Raw genomic sequence first — 15,070 nt, 5'->3', positions numbered from 1 at the left:
GTGAGGGGACCAGCAAGAGAGCAGGGATGGTGTGATCACAGCAGCAGTGAGCACAGGTGTGAGCAAGGAAGGGCACATGACGCTGCCAGCAGGGCCAGCCTTGGAGCACAGGTGGCCTGTACACACAAGTGAGGTGTGGCAGCATGAACACACTCAAGGCAGTGTGCTAGGTGCAAACAGCCATTGAAAATTGCCCAGGGACACCACCAGGCTGTCTGAGGAGGAAGGACCAAAGGGCAACATCCTAGGCTAAAGCACTGGAGACCCAGTGAAACCAGACCAGGAAAGAGTCAGAGGGACCGTAGAGGCCCACTGCTGTGGCCATCGGCAAAGGCAGCCTGTGCTGGGAGTGGGCAGGGAATCCTTTTGCTACTTGGTGATTTGATGTCCCATGCAAATGCTCATCTGGTTTATGGCACAGCCCCATTGTTTACCATTAACTCACCACAACCTGAAGCCTGCTGGCCTCAGGCAGAAGATGGCTCAGACAGGGCCCAGGGAGCCAAGAGCACAGAGCCACTGTGATTGCAGCAGAGGGCATCTGAGCAGGTCCTGTGTTCCCATGCGCCAGAGAGAGAGAGAGAGAGAGAGAGAGAGAGAGAGAGAGAGAGAGAGAGAGGAGAGAGAGAGAGAGAGAGAGAGAGAGAGAGAGAGAGAGAGAGAGAGAGAGAGAGAGAGAGAGGAGAGAGAGAGAATAGCTGGGAGAACTGGGCAGAGGACATCTCAGCAGATATGGCCTGGGCTGCTTCCACATGCTCCCCCCCCACCCCCCCCCCCCCCCCCCCCCCCCACCCCCCCCGCAAAAAAAAAAAAAAACCACCCGGGGAAGATGTAAGCCCTCCCCAAACCATCAAAGACTCACCTTGAGAGAAAGACAGAACCCAGAATTACATGAGCCTGGTACAACAGTGCTTAAAATAGAAATTAAATGAAGACACAACAGGTCATATTTCTTCCATTCCTGAGCCAGGGCTGGGATTCACACCTCCTACACATTTGGGAAAAGGTGGTTCTGTGCCTGGCACAGACTTTGCTGTGTGCAGAGCCTGTTGAAATTCTTCTGGAAAGGTCTGCTCTCGTAGGACGAGTCTCTGAGATTGGCTTTTTTCCCCCCCTGTATCCAGGCAACTGGCATCCATGCTTACTGCCTCTATCAGACAGCTGGTCCTTGCACAAAAGTGCATCATGGAGAGGGGGGGAGCAGCCACGGTGTGACCCATAGTGGCAGAAATGTAACCAGCTTCACAGCAGCCAACCCCTATGTGTCCCTATGCATAGGGCTGCCCCCAAACAGGAAGTGAAAACGTTTGCATGCTCAAAAGAAGCCCCATTCTGTTCCAAAAGCTGGGGAGCCTCCACCCAGACTGGCACCCTTGGTCTGCTCTGGAAGGACATTGGCCTGCTGAAGGACATCACGCATTTCCAAAACACCTCAAGGCACAAAGGACTTCCAAGAGGTTTCTGTCAGCTTAAAAACACACACAAAGATTTTGCTGAGCTGTGTATTTCTACATAAACAATTCCATAGCAACAGCTGGGTAAAACCAAGGGAATAAGTTTAAGAAAACAATTCCCCCTTAAATATAAAAGGGCCATTTTTTTCTATGGCAGACAGAAGCACACAAGCAGGAATGACAGACAGTGATAACGGGAATGAGCCTTTCTTAGTCTTTAATGAATCAAGTAAATAAAAATTAAAGTCCATAATAGTACATTTAGTAAGGTGAAATTAATACACATAGATCAAATATTGTTGCTTTCAAAGAATATACTTTCTCCAACTTCCTGGGGATCTTATTAAAACTAAAAATTTATTAGGTCTCAACAAAATGTTAATAAACTTCAAAACACACAAATTGTACTGACCATATCCTCTTTGACAACAAGGTAATAAAGCAGAGGTTTGTAATAAATGTTATAAGCAACAGCAACAAATACAAAATGATTGGAAATCTAAATATAATTTAAAATAACTCCTCAGTGAAAGATAGACTCCACTCTGAAATGATAAATTATTTATAACAATCATATCATACATAAACATTTATGGGATACAGATACATTCAGAGGAAAGGTCACAGTCCTGCAACATGAATTACTGTGCCTTCCACCGACAGGAAGTTAAGATGGCCTTTAACTTGAAAAGGTGGAAAAATACCAAGGGAAAAAAATAGAAAAAAACAACAATCATAAAACGATAAAACTGGAAATTTACATATAAATTCCAAAGCTGGTTCTTTGAAAAGATGAATAAAAATTGACTACTGAAAAATAATCAGAATAAAAATGGAAAGCATAGACACACAACACTAAGGGAAAAATAATACAACCTCATGTCAACAGGTCCCAAAAACAATCTTAAAGATAATTATCATTTTGGAAAATTTAACTTGTCAAAAATCTTACAGAATGAGAAGAAACTCTGAGGAGCCAATGAACATGGAAAGAAAATTTGTAAATATCAAAAGATTATTTCTTTAAAAGGCACTAGACTTGGACAGTTTATAGTTGTTATAAAAACTTCAAAGAGCAGGGAGTTCTGAATATTATTGAACTATCCCAGGGCATAGAAAAAGATATAGAAAGTGTCCCAAGATATATTTTAAAGGAATTTCACATAAAACACCTGACAAAGACAGCAGAGAAATCACACTCATCTTATTAATAAGATATGATGAAATTCTAAAATAAAAGGAACCCACCAAATCAAGAAGAGTATTTTCTCATTGTAAAGCTCTTAATTTTATTACACAAGTAACAGGCAACTTTTATAGAAAATTCTGAAAGCACAAATAAGACAAAGTAAGAATGTCCAACAGACCAACCGATCATGAGGAACCACTGTTAACTCTGAAAGGAGATGTATATTAAAAGATGAACATACTGTGACTGTATCAGGCTTTTGTGGAAACAGGAAGAGGGCTTTACTAATATTAGCAAACCTACTACGATGACTCATTGTAAGTCATGAGAGAGAAAAAACCATTTGATCAGCTTGACAGAAGTTAAAATTCGTTTCCTAAAACCCCAAGACCCCTTACTGGCAAAGTTGCCAGCACACTAGAGACGTAAGAGCATGGCTTGAAAACACAACACACAGTCACGTGGGTACTTCTGTAAAGACACAAGAAAATATCCTCACCAAGGGGAAGAGTATGGAGAAGCAGGTTCAAGACCAGTACACTTAGACAAATTTGGATGTAAAATTATCAGCACTAATCAAAGCTATCGCCTACGAAGAAGGCAAAGGAAATTAAGAATAAAAGTATTAGAACGAAAAGAATCATGAAGATGAATGAAATGACTCGTTTGCCGACACACACTTTCCTGTGCAAGATAAGAATGAGGTAGATCGATGCTTCCTGGTGGCCAAGATCGTCTGCCGAGGAAAGAACGCAGGTAGCAGAAAGGCTGTATCAGACTGTCAAAATGATAAAACCCCAGTGTGAGTGTGTGTGTGTGTGTGTGTGTGTGCGTGTGTGTGTGTGTGTGCGTGTGTGTGTGTGTGTGTGTGTGTGTGTGTGTGTGTGTGTGTGTGTGTGTTTTACATAATTGTTGAGTATCTTGGATCAGAGAGAATTTTGATTATAAGAGACACTGATTTTCTACAGTATTTTTTATTTTGTTTAAACTTATGTAACCTGTATGTAGTGTCCTCAGTTAGAAAACGAAGGGAAGACTCTCCATTAACAAAGCGGTGCTACACCTAAGTAATGTAAACTGCTGGAAAAGATTTACAACAGTAACCACAATGAAAAAATTACCTTTATTGGAAAAAATACACCAAGGACATAAAACTGAGCATTATAAATCTAATGAAATGAGAAGTTATCAAGATGTTACTTCTTTTGCAATACAGAAATATTATATAATCCAATTTTCACTGATTCCAAAATTTATAAAATGGTCCCTGAATTTCTTTTGGAAATATTAGTATATAAAATAGACTAGGAAATTCAGAAAATGTCATTACTGGGGATTTTAAACCTAAAGTTAGGATTACCAAACACTGTAGTACCAGCACTAGAATATGCAGACGGGCAACTTAGGCATGTTCACACCCACTGGAAGGGTGGGGTGCATAACAAAAATGCAATTTAATATCAGTAGAGAAAGGATCATCCCCCCCCCCCCCCCCCCCCCCCCCCCGCCAAATAGTGTTGATGCAATTTAGAACTATTGTGAGTAGAATAGAAAGGTAGTTTTTATTTTGTTGTTTTATTTTGTTTTAGAGACAGTCTCACTGCGCAACTCTGGCTGGCCTCAGACTTCCTATGTAGACCAGGCTAGCTTCGAGCTCACAGAGTCCCACCTGCCTCTGCCTCCTAATTGTGCTGGGATTAAAGGCGTGCACCACACACCTGGCTGTTATTTTGAGACAGGGTCTCTGTAGCCAGCTGGTTCTTAACCTTGCTGTGCAGCTGTCCTCCTGCCTCCACCTCCCAAGTACTGGGATTACAGGAATATGCTATCATGCCTGGCCTAGATCAGAGATTCAACAGTTGAAAAAGAAACATTGACTATGCAAGGATAATATTAATGAGTAAAACATACTGGAATCAGAGTTGGAAGAGTTTCACCGTCGTGACAGCAAAGGACTAACTATAAAGGCAAAGACAGATTTGATTTAAAAGGTTTCATTGTGCTGGGCGGTGGTGGCGCACGCCTTTAATCCCAGCACTCGGGAGGCAGAGCCAGGCGGATCTCTGTGAGTTCGAGGCCAGCCTGGGCTACCAAGTGAGTTCCAGGAAAGCTACACAGAGAAACCCTGTCTTGAAAAACCAAAAAAAAAAAAGGTTTCATTGTAATGTTTAAGCATTTTTTATAAGAGCCATAATACAATTGTAATTTTTATAATATTTATGAAAAAACTTTGAAATCAATGAGACTGTATGTGGTGGGGCAAGCCTGTAATCCCAGCACTTGGAAGGCTGCGACAGAAGGACACACGAATTTAAGGCTAGTGTGGTCTATATGGTGAGTGGCAGGCTAGCCACAGTTACATAGTTGAGACCTTGTTTCAAAAAAAAAATAATAAAATAAAATGAAGAGATGGCTCAGTGGTTAAGCGCACTAGCTGCTCTTTCAGAGGACCTGGGTTTGACTCCCAGCACCCACATGGTGGCTCACAACCTTCTGTAACTCCAGTTCCAGGGGATCTGATGCCCTCTTCTGGCCTCCTTGGGCATCAGGCACACAAGTGATGCACAGACATACATGCAGGCAAAACACCTATACATTAAAAAAAAAGTATCAATGAGACTACTAAAGACCTCATTTGGCCAGAGATGAACAGAAGATATGAAACATACAGTCTGATAAATAGTGTGCTAACGAGGATCAGATTCTACTAAAAAGTGTCACCCCGTTAGCTCCCGCGTTCATGCTGATGACAGTGTTACAGAGGGAGCCGGGCACTCACACACACTGCTAATGGGGGTATAGGTGGGGGGCATGTTTCTGAAAGGCAATTTGAAATATGTGTAAAACCCTAAAAACATGCATGCCTTTTTTCTTATTAGTTAAAAAAAGGGCCATGTTATGCTGCAGTAAAAACACCAACCCTGAAACCTCAGTGGTAAAACCAGTAAGGTTTATCTCTACTGGTGCCCAATCCGTTATGGGTTGGGGGCGGGGTGGGGTGGACAGGAAGGAGCTGTCCCACACAGTCACTCAAGGACCCTGGCTGGGAGACGTTCTACCCTGGGGTGTCACCACTTGCTAAGGCAAAGGATCAGAGACACTGGAATCATGCACGGGACACTCTCCAGTCCTGGTTAGTTTCCCATGTTACTTCTGCTCATGTCTCATTGACTGCAATCACTCACAGGGCCCCAAATCACTGACCACAGCGGAGGTGGTGAGTGGAGTCTCTCATGTCTAGGAAGGAAAGGAGCCAGGGTCTGGAGATCAGGGAAGACTAATTTTAGTAATTTATTCTAAGTCAAGATTCTGAACAGTTTACAAAGATGTCAGAACAATTGTATCATGTCCTGACTACAAGAATAGAAAATTGGAAGCAGCTTAAATATCCAAGGTCTGACCTAGGCAGCTGTTAAAAAAGTAGTAGCTACATATTTCCCGATGGAGAAGTACATTCACGCTAGAGTACCGACGAGGAAAGGTGAGTGATGAGGAAAGTATGCATGAGATGGTACGGCATGGGAAAGGAACAGAGCAGCTATGAGGAGAAGCTGAAGAGCCACGCGGGTTAACAGTGGTTACCATCAGACGGTGGAGCAACAGGTGATTTTTTTTTGTTCCTTTTATCTTTAGTTTCTTTTTCTTTTTTTAAAAAGTATCTATTACTTATATTCCAAAAAAGCATTTAGATAGAAAAAAAAATGGTACTCAAGAAATAATTTGCGTAGCCGATCCATACACGGCATTAAGGTCTTACAAAGATGTAAGAGACGTCTTCCTGCTGTCCTATCATGAGACACCACACAATGGAATGAAAGCCAGGTCTTCCTATCCAAAATGATACGGGGCAGGGGAGTGGTGGGGGGGGTAGAGACAGCAATGTACCCCAACAGCTGTGAAACATCAGTCTCCTGCCAATCTGACAAAGTGCACAAGCATGGTCTCCACTGTGTAGGGGTCCCTGTGGCCCGGAGGTCACTCTGCAGCAAGGGCCATACGGTCAGAATAGGGCACCGTACAATTTCACACAAAAACAGAAGACCCACAGTCTTGTAAGCGGATTCCAGAACATTCAGCATCACCACCAGAAATACTCGAAGACTCCTCCTGGTTATGGAGTTGTGGTTGAACTCTCCTAATGGTTTCCCTGGCTTTCCCCCATGCTTCCTTACACACACACACACACACACACACACACACACACACACACACACACACACACACACACGGACATTTCGTACAGCTCAGAATTCCTACCAAAGTCACCTTCCTGCCAGGATTGCTTTTAAAGAGGGATTTATCATCTTTAGAAAGGTGTAAGGAAAAGACATGTAAGTCATTCACACTTCTATTTAGGACTCCGTCTCCATGCCGTCACACCCACTGTCCCCAGAGTATAGTCTATTTCTTTGGGGAAGCCATGTACTCAGAAGCCATGGTCTATTTAAATCATAATCTGTACGGATGTTGATTTAAAAGCTTCTGGTTCATGTCGCAAGGGCTTCAGAGAATCCAGTGATGGTCCCCTGAATCAAAGGATTGCCACTTCTAGTGACTCACTTCCAGCTGTTAGCAAAGAGCCGTGGCTGGCGCTCCCTCAAGGGCAGCCTCCCTTGAGCCCATATCAGGCTGCCTTATTTCCAAGCATGCACCTGGCTACATGTGAGGTTCAGGTTGGGTCTCATTCAAAGTTGCCCCTGGTGTCTGCAGGAGAGGAGACTTGTCTGTAGAAAAAGAGGCCCTGCAAAACGGGCAGATCATGATGCTTTACGGCCGGCCGCACGTGAACGGCATCATATGCCCCCCTTTCCTTGATGTCTTACATCAAATGCAGAGCATGCACTTGCCCATCACACCGCTGAAGGCTGTGGCTGTGGAGCCTGCAGGCTGGAGAGCAGCTACCCCTGGGGACAGCCTTTCGAGCATGCAAACTGCTCTAAGCCCTGGGCAAGTCAGCACCTCCCCAGCTGTGGCTCATCTGGACTGGCCATCTCTAGGCCAGAACACTGTTTATATCTCTGAGGTCAGAGGCCTTCTGCCTCTTGAAAAGGATGCGTGTGCTTCCATTAAAACCTCAGTAAAGAACTTAAAGCCGGTCTGTGTTCTACCGGACTGGCCTCTCAGAGCAGAGAGGTTACTGAAGAGTTCCCTACAAACCAGAATCATTCAAAAACGACCCTCACTATGTATGGTGAACAGGAGCACAATTCTGCCTCACTCCTCTGTCAGCTGTCCTTTGTGGTGGACACACACTGAAATAACGTGGCTATGGTGTGTTTTTAATAGGGCAGATGGGTATTTATTTCTTCTTGGCATCTAAGGAACATAAAGGTGAATAATATGGTGCATAGGAGAACAGTGGATCAAAGTCAGGAGACCCGAGAGCCCATGCTGCTGGTCACAGCTGGGTTCCCCTGGGCATGCCACTCTGCCTCCACTTCCTGTTGATGATCTCTGCCAAGTTCTCTCACCCAGTGAAGGTCTACAGTGACAGCTCCTGGGGAGACATAACTGAAGATGATCGGAGGTCTAGCCTGGGCTCTGTTTTGCTCTCCCACCCTGTCCCTCTAGTGGTTTCACAGTCCTTAGGCACCAGAAACAGGTCCTCTCCCTGCCCAGCCCTAAGTTAGAAATACAGAAGGATCATGGTTAAAGGGTTATGAGTTTTCCCTGGCCTCTTTTAGGACCCTTGCGAACAGCTGCAGAAAGTAAGCTAATCAAGGCACAGACTGCCAGTCGTGGAGCTGCCCAGGCCAGGAGAGCTCACGTGAAACCTGGTTCTGCAGGCGGCTCACTGCAGCGGTAATCGCTGGGAGGAAGGCGCTCACACCCACCTGCACAGGGTGTGAGGTCATGACAACAGTCCCAGACAATAACTGAGGGCATGCCACACCAGTGTGGGTGGATACTGACCAATTTCAGTGGGTCATCTGCTCTGTACAGAGCCAGAGGCTGTAGACAGGGCCAGTCTCCCGTTGACCATTCAGGCTATTCCTGGGTCATGATGTTCTTAAAAAGAAATCAAATGAAGAAACATGAGCTCTTTAGAGAAAGCAGATGGAAGGGAAGGTCAGTGCTTTCTTAGTTTTGTGGGTTCGCTGTGGAGCCTAAATCACCCTGTAGGGGAGCCCCTAGGCTGCTCTTAGGCTCCTGGGTTGTGGCAGTCTGGGGGATGCCTGAGTCTAACAGCACAAAGACTCTGTTTTCCCCACCTACTGGCTACAAGAAGCTTGCCAAACTCCTCAACGGCTAACAGTAGAGATCATGGTCTCAACCTTACAGCCAGCCCACTGTAGCAATGACTTCCAGAACTTTCTACATTCCCATTTTCGTCACTTTTGGACGTCACTGCCATGAGGATGAAGAAGGGGCTTTGGCAACTATCGTCATATGTCACCATGTCACCAGCTCCCACCCCAGCCGCCAAGAGAGCTCCTTCTAGATGAGTATGTCATCGTAGACAGAGGCTCACCCGAAGCCTAAGATCAGGATCCTAGTGTCCAGCGCTCTTGGGCAGCCATGTGTCCAGGCTGCTGACAGACAGGGAGGACAAGACGGCCTAGGAAGAGTCCCCCTCACCCCAAGCTGGGTCATAGCCAATGCAATCTTTGCTCTCCAAAGTGGAGCTACAACTGGTTTGAGGCCTACTGGGAGTTGTGGGGAAAGGCAGGGCCAGCAGCAGCCCGGGCTGAATTGCCCCACAGGTGACCACTCTGGTTGCACAAGACACCTCCACTTGACGGGTTCCCCTTAACACACCTCAGCATTCCATACCGCCAGCCTGCCTTCCTTTCCTATCCCAATTGAGTCCCTTGCTCAGAGTGACTGCTCAGCTACTGCAAGGAAAGATGTGGACTTGGAAATCACCACAGGGCCTGGCTCACGAACATGCCGGCCCCAGGCCCTTCCTCAGGCTGTTTTCTCATTCATGCAAAGTCAAGAGGAAGAATTTCTACTCTGTGTGAAGTCCTGTCTAGAGGGTTCTTAGAGAGGCAGGGAATACCAAAGTTCCCCTTGCCCAAGGCATTCAGAAGTGTTGGGGGTCCGGACATAAAACCCCTTGTCTCCCATGGACAATCTCTCCTAAGGAAGGATACCTCAGACCTGAATGCCCAATGGTACACTAAGAAGTCTCTATGAGAGGAGAGCTACATGGCTCCAGGTCCTTCCTTAGCAGGAACTAAGAAAGGAAAGGCAGACCTGGGTAGAACAGAGATGCTCTGTCACTAAGGTCAAGGGCTGCCTCCTGGGCAGCTCTCTTACCCTCATGGCCTGTAGGGATATCTTCTCAATTGTTCAAACCCATGATAGGAACCCAGCCAAGCTTCTAAGCCCAGGATAGCTCCTATACCAGGCTCTCCCACTATCCTAGAAGCCTCACACTATGGGCCCTCTGCCTGGAAGAGAAGGTGGTCCCAAAGGCGATGACCTCTAGGGGGATCATGGCTGGGCTCCCTGCAGGAGGGTCTCAGAGTAGTCCGTGATGGCTCCATTGCCACAGTCCCTGCCTCAGAGCCAAGTCTGGGGTAGCTGCAGTAAACTGCCTTCGTTTCTGATCACTTCAGCACAACATAGATGATGTAGGATTCAACCAGGGTCTCAACTCTGCTGTGGGCTTTGATGAAAACACTAAATTCTGTTTCTATGTTTAGTTGAACAAATGTTTATTAAGCACCTATTGTGTGCCCGGCACTGTGTGGGGCACCCTCCTGCATCTGTTCCCACAGCGTAAGCATATGCTCTGAAATAAAAACAAAACAAAAACCAACCAACCAACAAAAAAACAAGAAAGGGACATTGTCGCAACCATACAAATCAGGGGAGGATGGGGCACAGTGGGTACGAGTGGTCCCCTATCTGTAGGTGTACCCCAAAACTTCTGGGTTTTCTTCCCTCTGGATAAGTCTCCACTAAATGGTTCCTTTCAACTAGGTAGGCTTGGCCTACAGCCCGAGGGTCACATGCAGCCAAGGATAGCTATGAATGTGTTCCAACACAAAATAGTAAATTTACTTAAAACATTGTAAGGTTTTTGTTTGTTTGTTTGTTTTTGACAATTACTTCTTTTTGGGTAAGCCAATTTTGCAATCCTTGAGTGTGAACTCTGGGGATGATGATGTTGTATCACAACATCAAAAGGTTAGATACATCTGCTAAAGCATCCAAATGCATACTGAGAAAAGACACTCCCTCCATGTGCCCATGGACTGAAATCTGCGGAGAGTCACACACTCTGAATGCTATGCAATAGAAGGCGCCCAGTGGCCTGTTGTAAAGGATATTGATACTTGGATTAGAAAATACTTTCCCTCCCAGGGTTTCACAGGGTTGCAACAGCCCTTAAAAAAAAAAAAAAGATATAAACATCCCTGCCCTGACTGCGTAAATGGCTAAGGTAGACCAAGTTCTGGATTCCTGAGTCAGAAGCTTCCAGTTGTCCACAACCTCCCAAGGCCAGAGAAATGAGAGATTTACTGTTCTGGAGGAGTGGGTGGACGGCACAACTGGTCTGGAGACAGACAGACTGCACCTGCATTTACAGAAGCAACAGAAATGGAGAATGTCCTATGCCTACTTCATCTCACACACACACTTGAGACTCAGGACCTAGGCTCCGCCTGGCCTAGTTGTCTGTGCCTAACTTGGAGAGTCCTCGGCGGAAGTCATGGAGGTCGTCGATCTTTCCATCCAGAACCTCGAGGAAGCTCTTCAACTCCCCCTTCAGGTGGCGCTGTCGGTATTTACTCTCCTCGATGTCTGTCTTTAGAGAGCGCACTTTGTCTTCCAAGTTTTGATTGTCTCGTTCTGCTGCCTGATAAGACAAAAGAGGGCAAGGGTCTGGAAGACAGGGATGGATGGAGCCGTCACTCAAAACATCTGGGCCCTGAAGCCAGAAAGCAGGCCATCTTGTGGTGCCAATTCCTTTCCTGATGGTTCTTCAGAAGGAGGACTAAAAGGGGTAGGTGGCCAACAGCTGGCCTGAACACCCTAAGCAGCAACCAGAAATGTAGACTGCAGAGTCCCGCTCAAGGGGTTTCCCAAAGATTCCAACAGAGAAGCTTTGACATCTGGGACCCAGTCCCGGAGTGGTCGGCAGAGACCGCCTGTCATTTATATCCTACCAAAGCCAGAACAAACGGGGCCTGCTTCCTTGGCTCCACAAGAGCCCTCCTCGGCCCCGGGCTAACCTCCAGTCCTTCGTGAGGGAGGGCTTTTAGTGCCATAGAAGAGCTTTATTCTGTGGGCTTAAACTAGGATTTTCTTGAACATGTGCCCAGCAACTGGTTACCAATACAGCTGTAACTGGGGTTGTGCAATTCAAGAAAGTGCCCCTTGTGTATCTCAAGGGGACTGAAGTGAGGAGACACCAGGGGTGAAGAAAACCCTTCATTTTGCGGACAGGAAGGTGATGCCAGTGAAGAAGGCCTGTCTAAGGTCAGCACCCGAAGTCACGAGGTGGGGAGCGGCCAAGGTGAACTTGTACCTGACCCGGTACATCCAAGCTACCCATCTGCCCCTTTCCTAATCAGCTGTGGTTCTGCAGGGGTTTTCTGTCACCCATTCTCTGTTTGTTAAGTGGAGAAACCAAAAACCCAACACTGTTGAGGCAGCCCCCAGGGGTGCTTGTGATACACAATCATAGCATTTTGTAAGCAGAAACCCACCCTTGACCCTCCTAGATGTAAAACTGAGGGAGAGTGGAGAAATCAGGGACATGCCAATCACCTCAGGACCAACTCACATCCCCTTACCTCTAATTTCTCAGAGACATATTCACACTCGGACATGAGCTGAGGTATGATTTCACTTTGTTTTCGGAGATCTTTCAACTCCTGGGGGAGACAGAAAATTTTAAACACACACACACACTCCAGATTAAAAACATACTCTTGAAAATTGCTGAGTTGTGTGTGTACTAGTGGGTCTTGGAACCTGTCTTGCTCACATGAATAACAATGGAGGAGTGTTATTCTGAAGCATCAGATGACTCTAAGGGTGTGGTGTATTAGATGCATCATCGCATGAAATCTGACAAACTGTGAATTGCTGTTTTGAAGCGGGGAAAACTGAGGCCTAGGGAGGATTCGTTAACTTATCCATGTTCCAGTGTTGTGCCTCTGAGAATGGAAACACTAGCTGTGGGAGCCTGACTGCAGACGCCTCTTCTGCTGGTGGGTGATCTTTAAGACCGTCCAGGGCTTTTGGGAACTCTCTTTTTTTTTTTTTTTTTTCTTTTTTCTTTTCCCAGGTAGCATCTTATGCATCCCAGGCTGGCCTCAATGAAGATGGCCTTTGAACTCCTGATCCTCCTGCCTCTACACCTGAGCTCTGGGATTACAGGCGCATGCCACCATGGTGGGTTTACATGGTACTGGGATCAAACCCCAAGGCTTCCTGAATGCTAGGCAAGCACCCGACCTTCTGAGCTATGTCCACCACCCCCAGTTCACTCTAGAGTGCCATAGACACATGCTGCAAGGGCCAGTGTGAGGTTTTGGTTCTGGAGAAGCTGAGCCATGGTGCAAGTCCTGATTCCCTGTCCTGGAGTCCAGGCAGTTGCCAGGGGCGCAGGTCACAGAGGTCACCGTGCAAGGCCAGGGTCACCGAGGGCCCCACTTAGCGCTCTCTACTCACCGTCTCCTTTTCTCGGAGCTCTGACTCCAGCTCCTCAATCCTGCTCTTCAGCTGGGTGTTCTTCTCCTTCTCCCTGTTTATCTCACTGCACTGCTCTTCCAGCTGCTCGATCTTAAAGGACAATTGGGGCGAGGGTGAGGTTTAATCATTGAACACGAGCTTGCCCTGACTCCTTTCATGCTCTCATTTCAAATGAGCCATGGACGACCCCACTTCTCTGCTTTCCCCAAGCAGGCACCACGCAGCTCCCCTGTGCTGTCTGCCCCTGCTTGTCAGCGGGGCCAGTAAGGCATGAAACCCGGCTTGTGTGCTGGGCTTCTGGGTTTCTTTATGGCCATGTGGGAGTAGGTTCAGGATCGCTTTACATATCTGTCCCAGGCCAGACGTCCCCTGAATTGATCTGTTTTCCCCAAGAATGGCTTTGACATCATTTTAATCATGTTCTGAATTACTTAGTTTCATCTCAAGGGTTTAAGGTGGCCGAGTAGAATTTAACAATGCTGCTGGACAGGAAATCAAAGACATCTCAATCATTGCAGCTCAAGATGACCCCCACCCACTGATACTCACAGAAAGGTCCTGGCTGGGGAGCAGTGTATGGGGGTATTGTCTTTAAGATTGACTAGCAAACTCCAGTACTGCATCTTTTCATGGGCCTGAGCCTGGAAAAGGCTAATCAGGCAGAGTACAGAGTCCTCACATACTGACACTCTCATCAGTTGCTCAGCATTTTGTGGAAACCAAAATGCGTGTGCAGAGCGGGTAGCAGGAGTGGAGCCAATATATAGTCCAAAGCAGCCACACTGATTGCTACACTCAGACAAAGCCAGTTTTTGACACAACGCCTCTTCTTAGTGGTGGCCGCACCAAGCCTCAGGACCTAAACCCTCAGCCCCACTGACACTGATGATCCCAACTTCTACCTCCAGCCTGGAAATCAAGGACTCAAAGAGCTCGTCCTAGGGAGGCCCATGCCCTCCCGGACTCTGGGTGACATTACCCCACACCTCAGCACTGCATTTGGCTATCACGCTCAGACCAGAGGGAGAAAATCAGCTCTTTGCTTGAAAAGGAGGTGCCATTGATCCCTCCAGCAGGCAGACCAGCCAGGGCTCAGATAGGAGCACGCAAAGTCAGCAACTGGCCCGGTGCCCTGACTGTCAGCCTGCTCATCACAGGGATGGGAAATAAAAATGACACAAGGCAGCTCTGTGGTAATTAGCACTCAAGGAAGGAGATGGAGTCGGGCTCCGCCACAGTGGCTCCGCCCAGGCCAGTCAGGGCAAAGGATACATGTGGGTCAAGGGACAGATCCCCCCAAAAGTCTGCACTTACAGGGCTCATACATAATACAGTCTAAACAGAAACCTGAGAACCTCTCCAGGGGCGTCTCTGAGCATCCCAGACTTCCATATCAGTGCCGCAGAACAACAGATGAAGGTGACCGGAGGGTTGGTTACAGGGAAATTGTGAGGACAATTTAAACCCTCAGTCATCAGAGTCGGACAACAGAAAGCTCTGCGCAGAACACCCACGTTCTCCTACTAAACGTATATTCTTCCTTTGGCTTCCAAATTTACATCTTTAGAAAAAATGATTTGGATGGGAGCAGGGTTTCTGTGGAAATAGACTCCTCAGCATCCTGGATCAATTTTCTCATTTATCCTTGGGTTCCCTTTCCTCCACTGGAAAGCCCAAGCCACAGAGATGCTAAGGGAATCTCACCTACAGCAAAAGGCCAGCCTGGAGGACTATGGGGGGACCCTTGGGAGGGGGTTTTGCTTCACTTTTC

General features: G+C 46.8%; 1 protein-coding gene across 2 annotated transcripts in view; it reads right to left on the bottom strand.

Annotated features, from left to right (window-relative positions):
- Nucleotides 1-1,654: 1,654 nt before the first annotated feature.
- Homer2 (homer scaffold protein 2) overlaps nucleotides 1,655-15,070 on the bottom strand; it is a 103,499-nt gene continuing 90,083 nt past the window's right edge. For both annotated transcript variants that reach the window (XM_052761502.1, XM_052761503.1), the window contains exons 7-9: nucleotides 13,279-13,389; nucleotides 12,396-12,476; nucleotides 1,655-11,455 (exon numbers count right to left, since the gene is read on the bottom strand). In XM_052761502.1, the coding sequence (XP_052617462.1) occupies nucleotides 11,267-11,455; nucleotides 12,396-12,476; nucleotides 13,279-13,389 (381 nt within the window). In that variant the 3' untranslated portion in view covers nucleotides 1,655-11,266. The remainder of the gene's footprint in view (nucleotides 11,456-12,395; nucleotides 12,477-13,278; nucleotides 13,390-15,070) is intronic.

The sequence above is a fragment of the Peromyscus californicus genome, unplaced genomic scaffold (assembly GCF_007827085.1).
Source record: "Peromyscus californicus insignis strain IS unplaced genomic scaffold, ASM782708v3 Scaffold_4__1_contigs__length_199733344, whole genome shotgun sequence".
Lineage (NCBI taxonomy): Eukaryota > Metazoa > Chordata > Mammalia > Rodentia > Cricetidae > Peromyscus > Peromyscus californicus.
The sequence above is the reverse complement of the archived record's forward strand: the minus strand, read 5'-3'. Positions and strand labels throughout refer to the sequence as shown.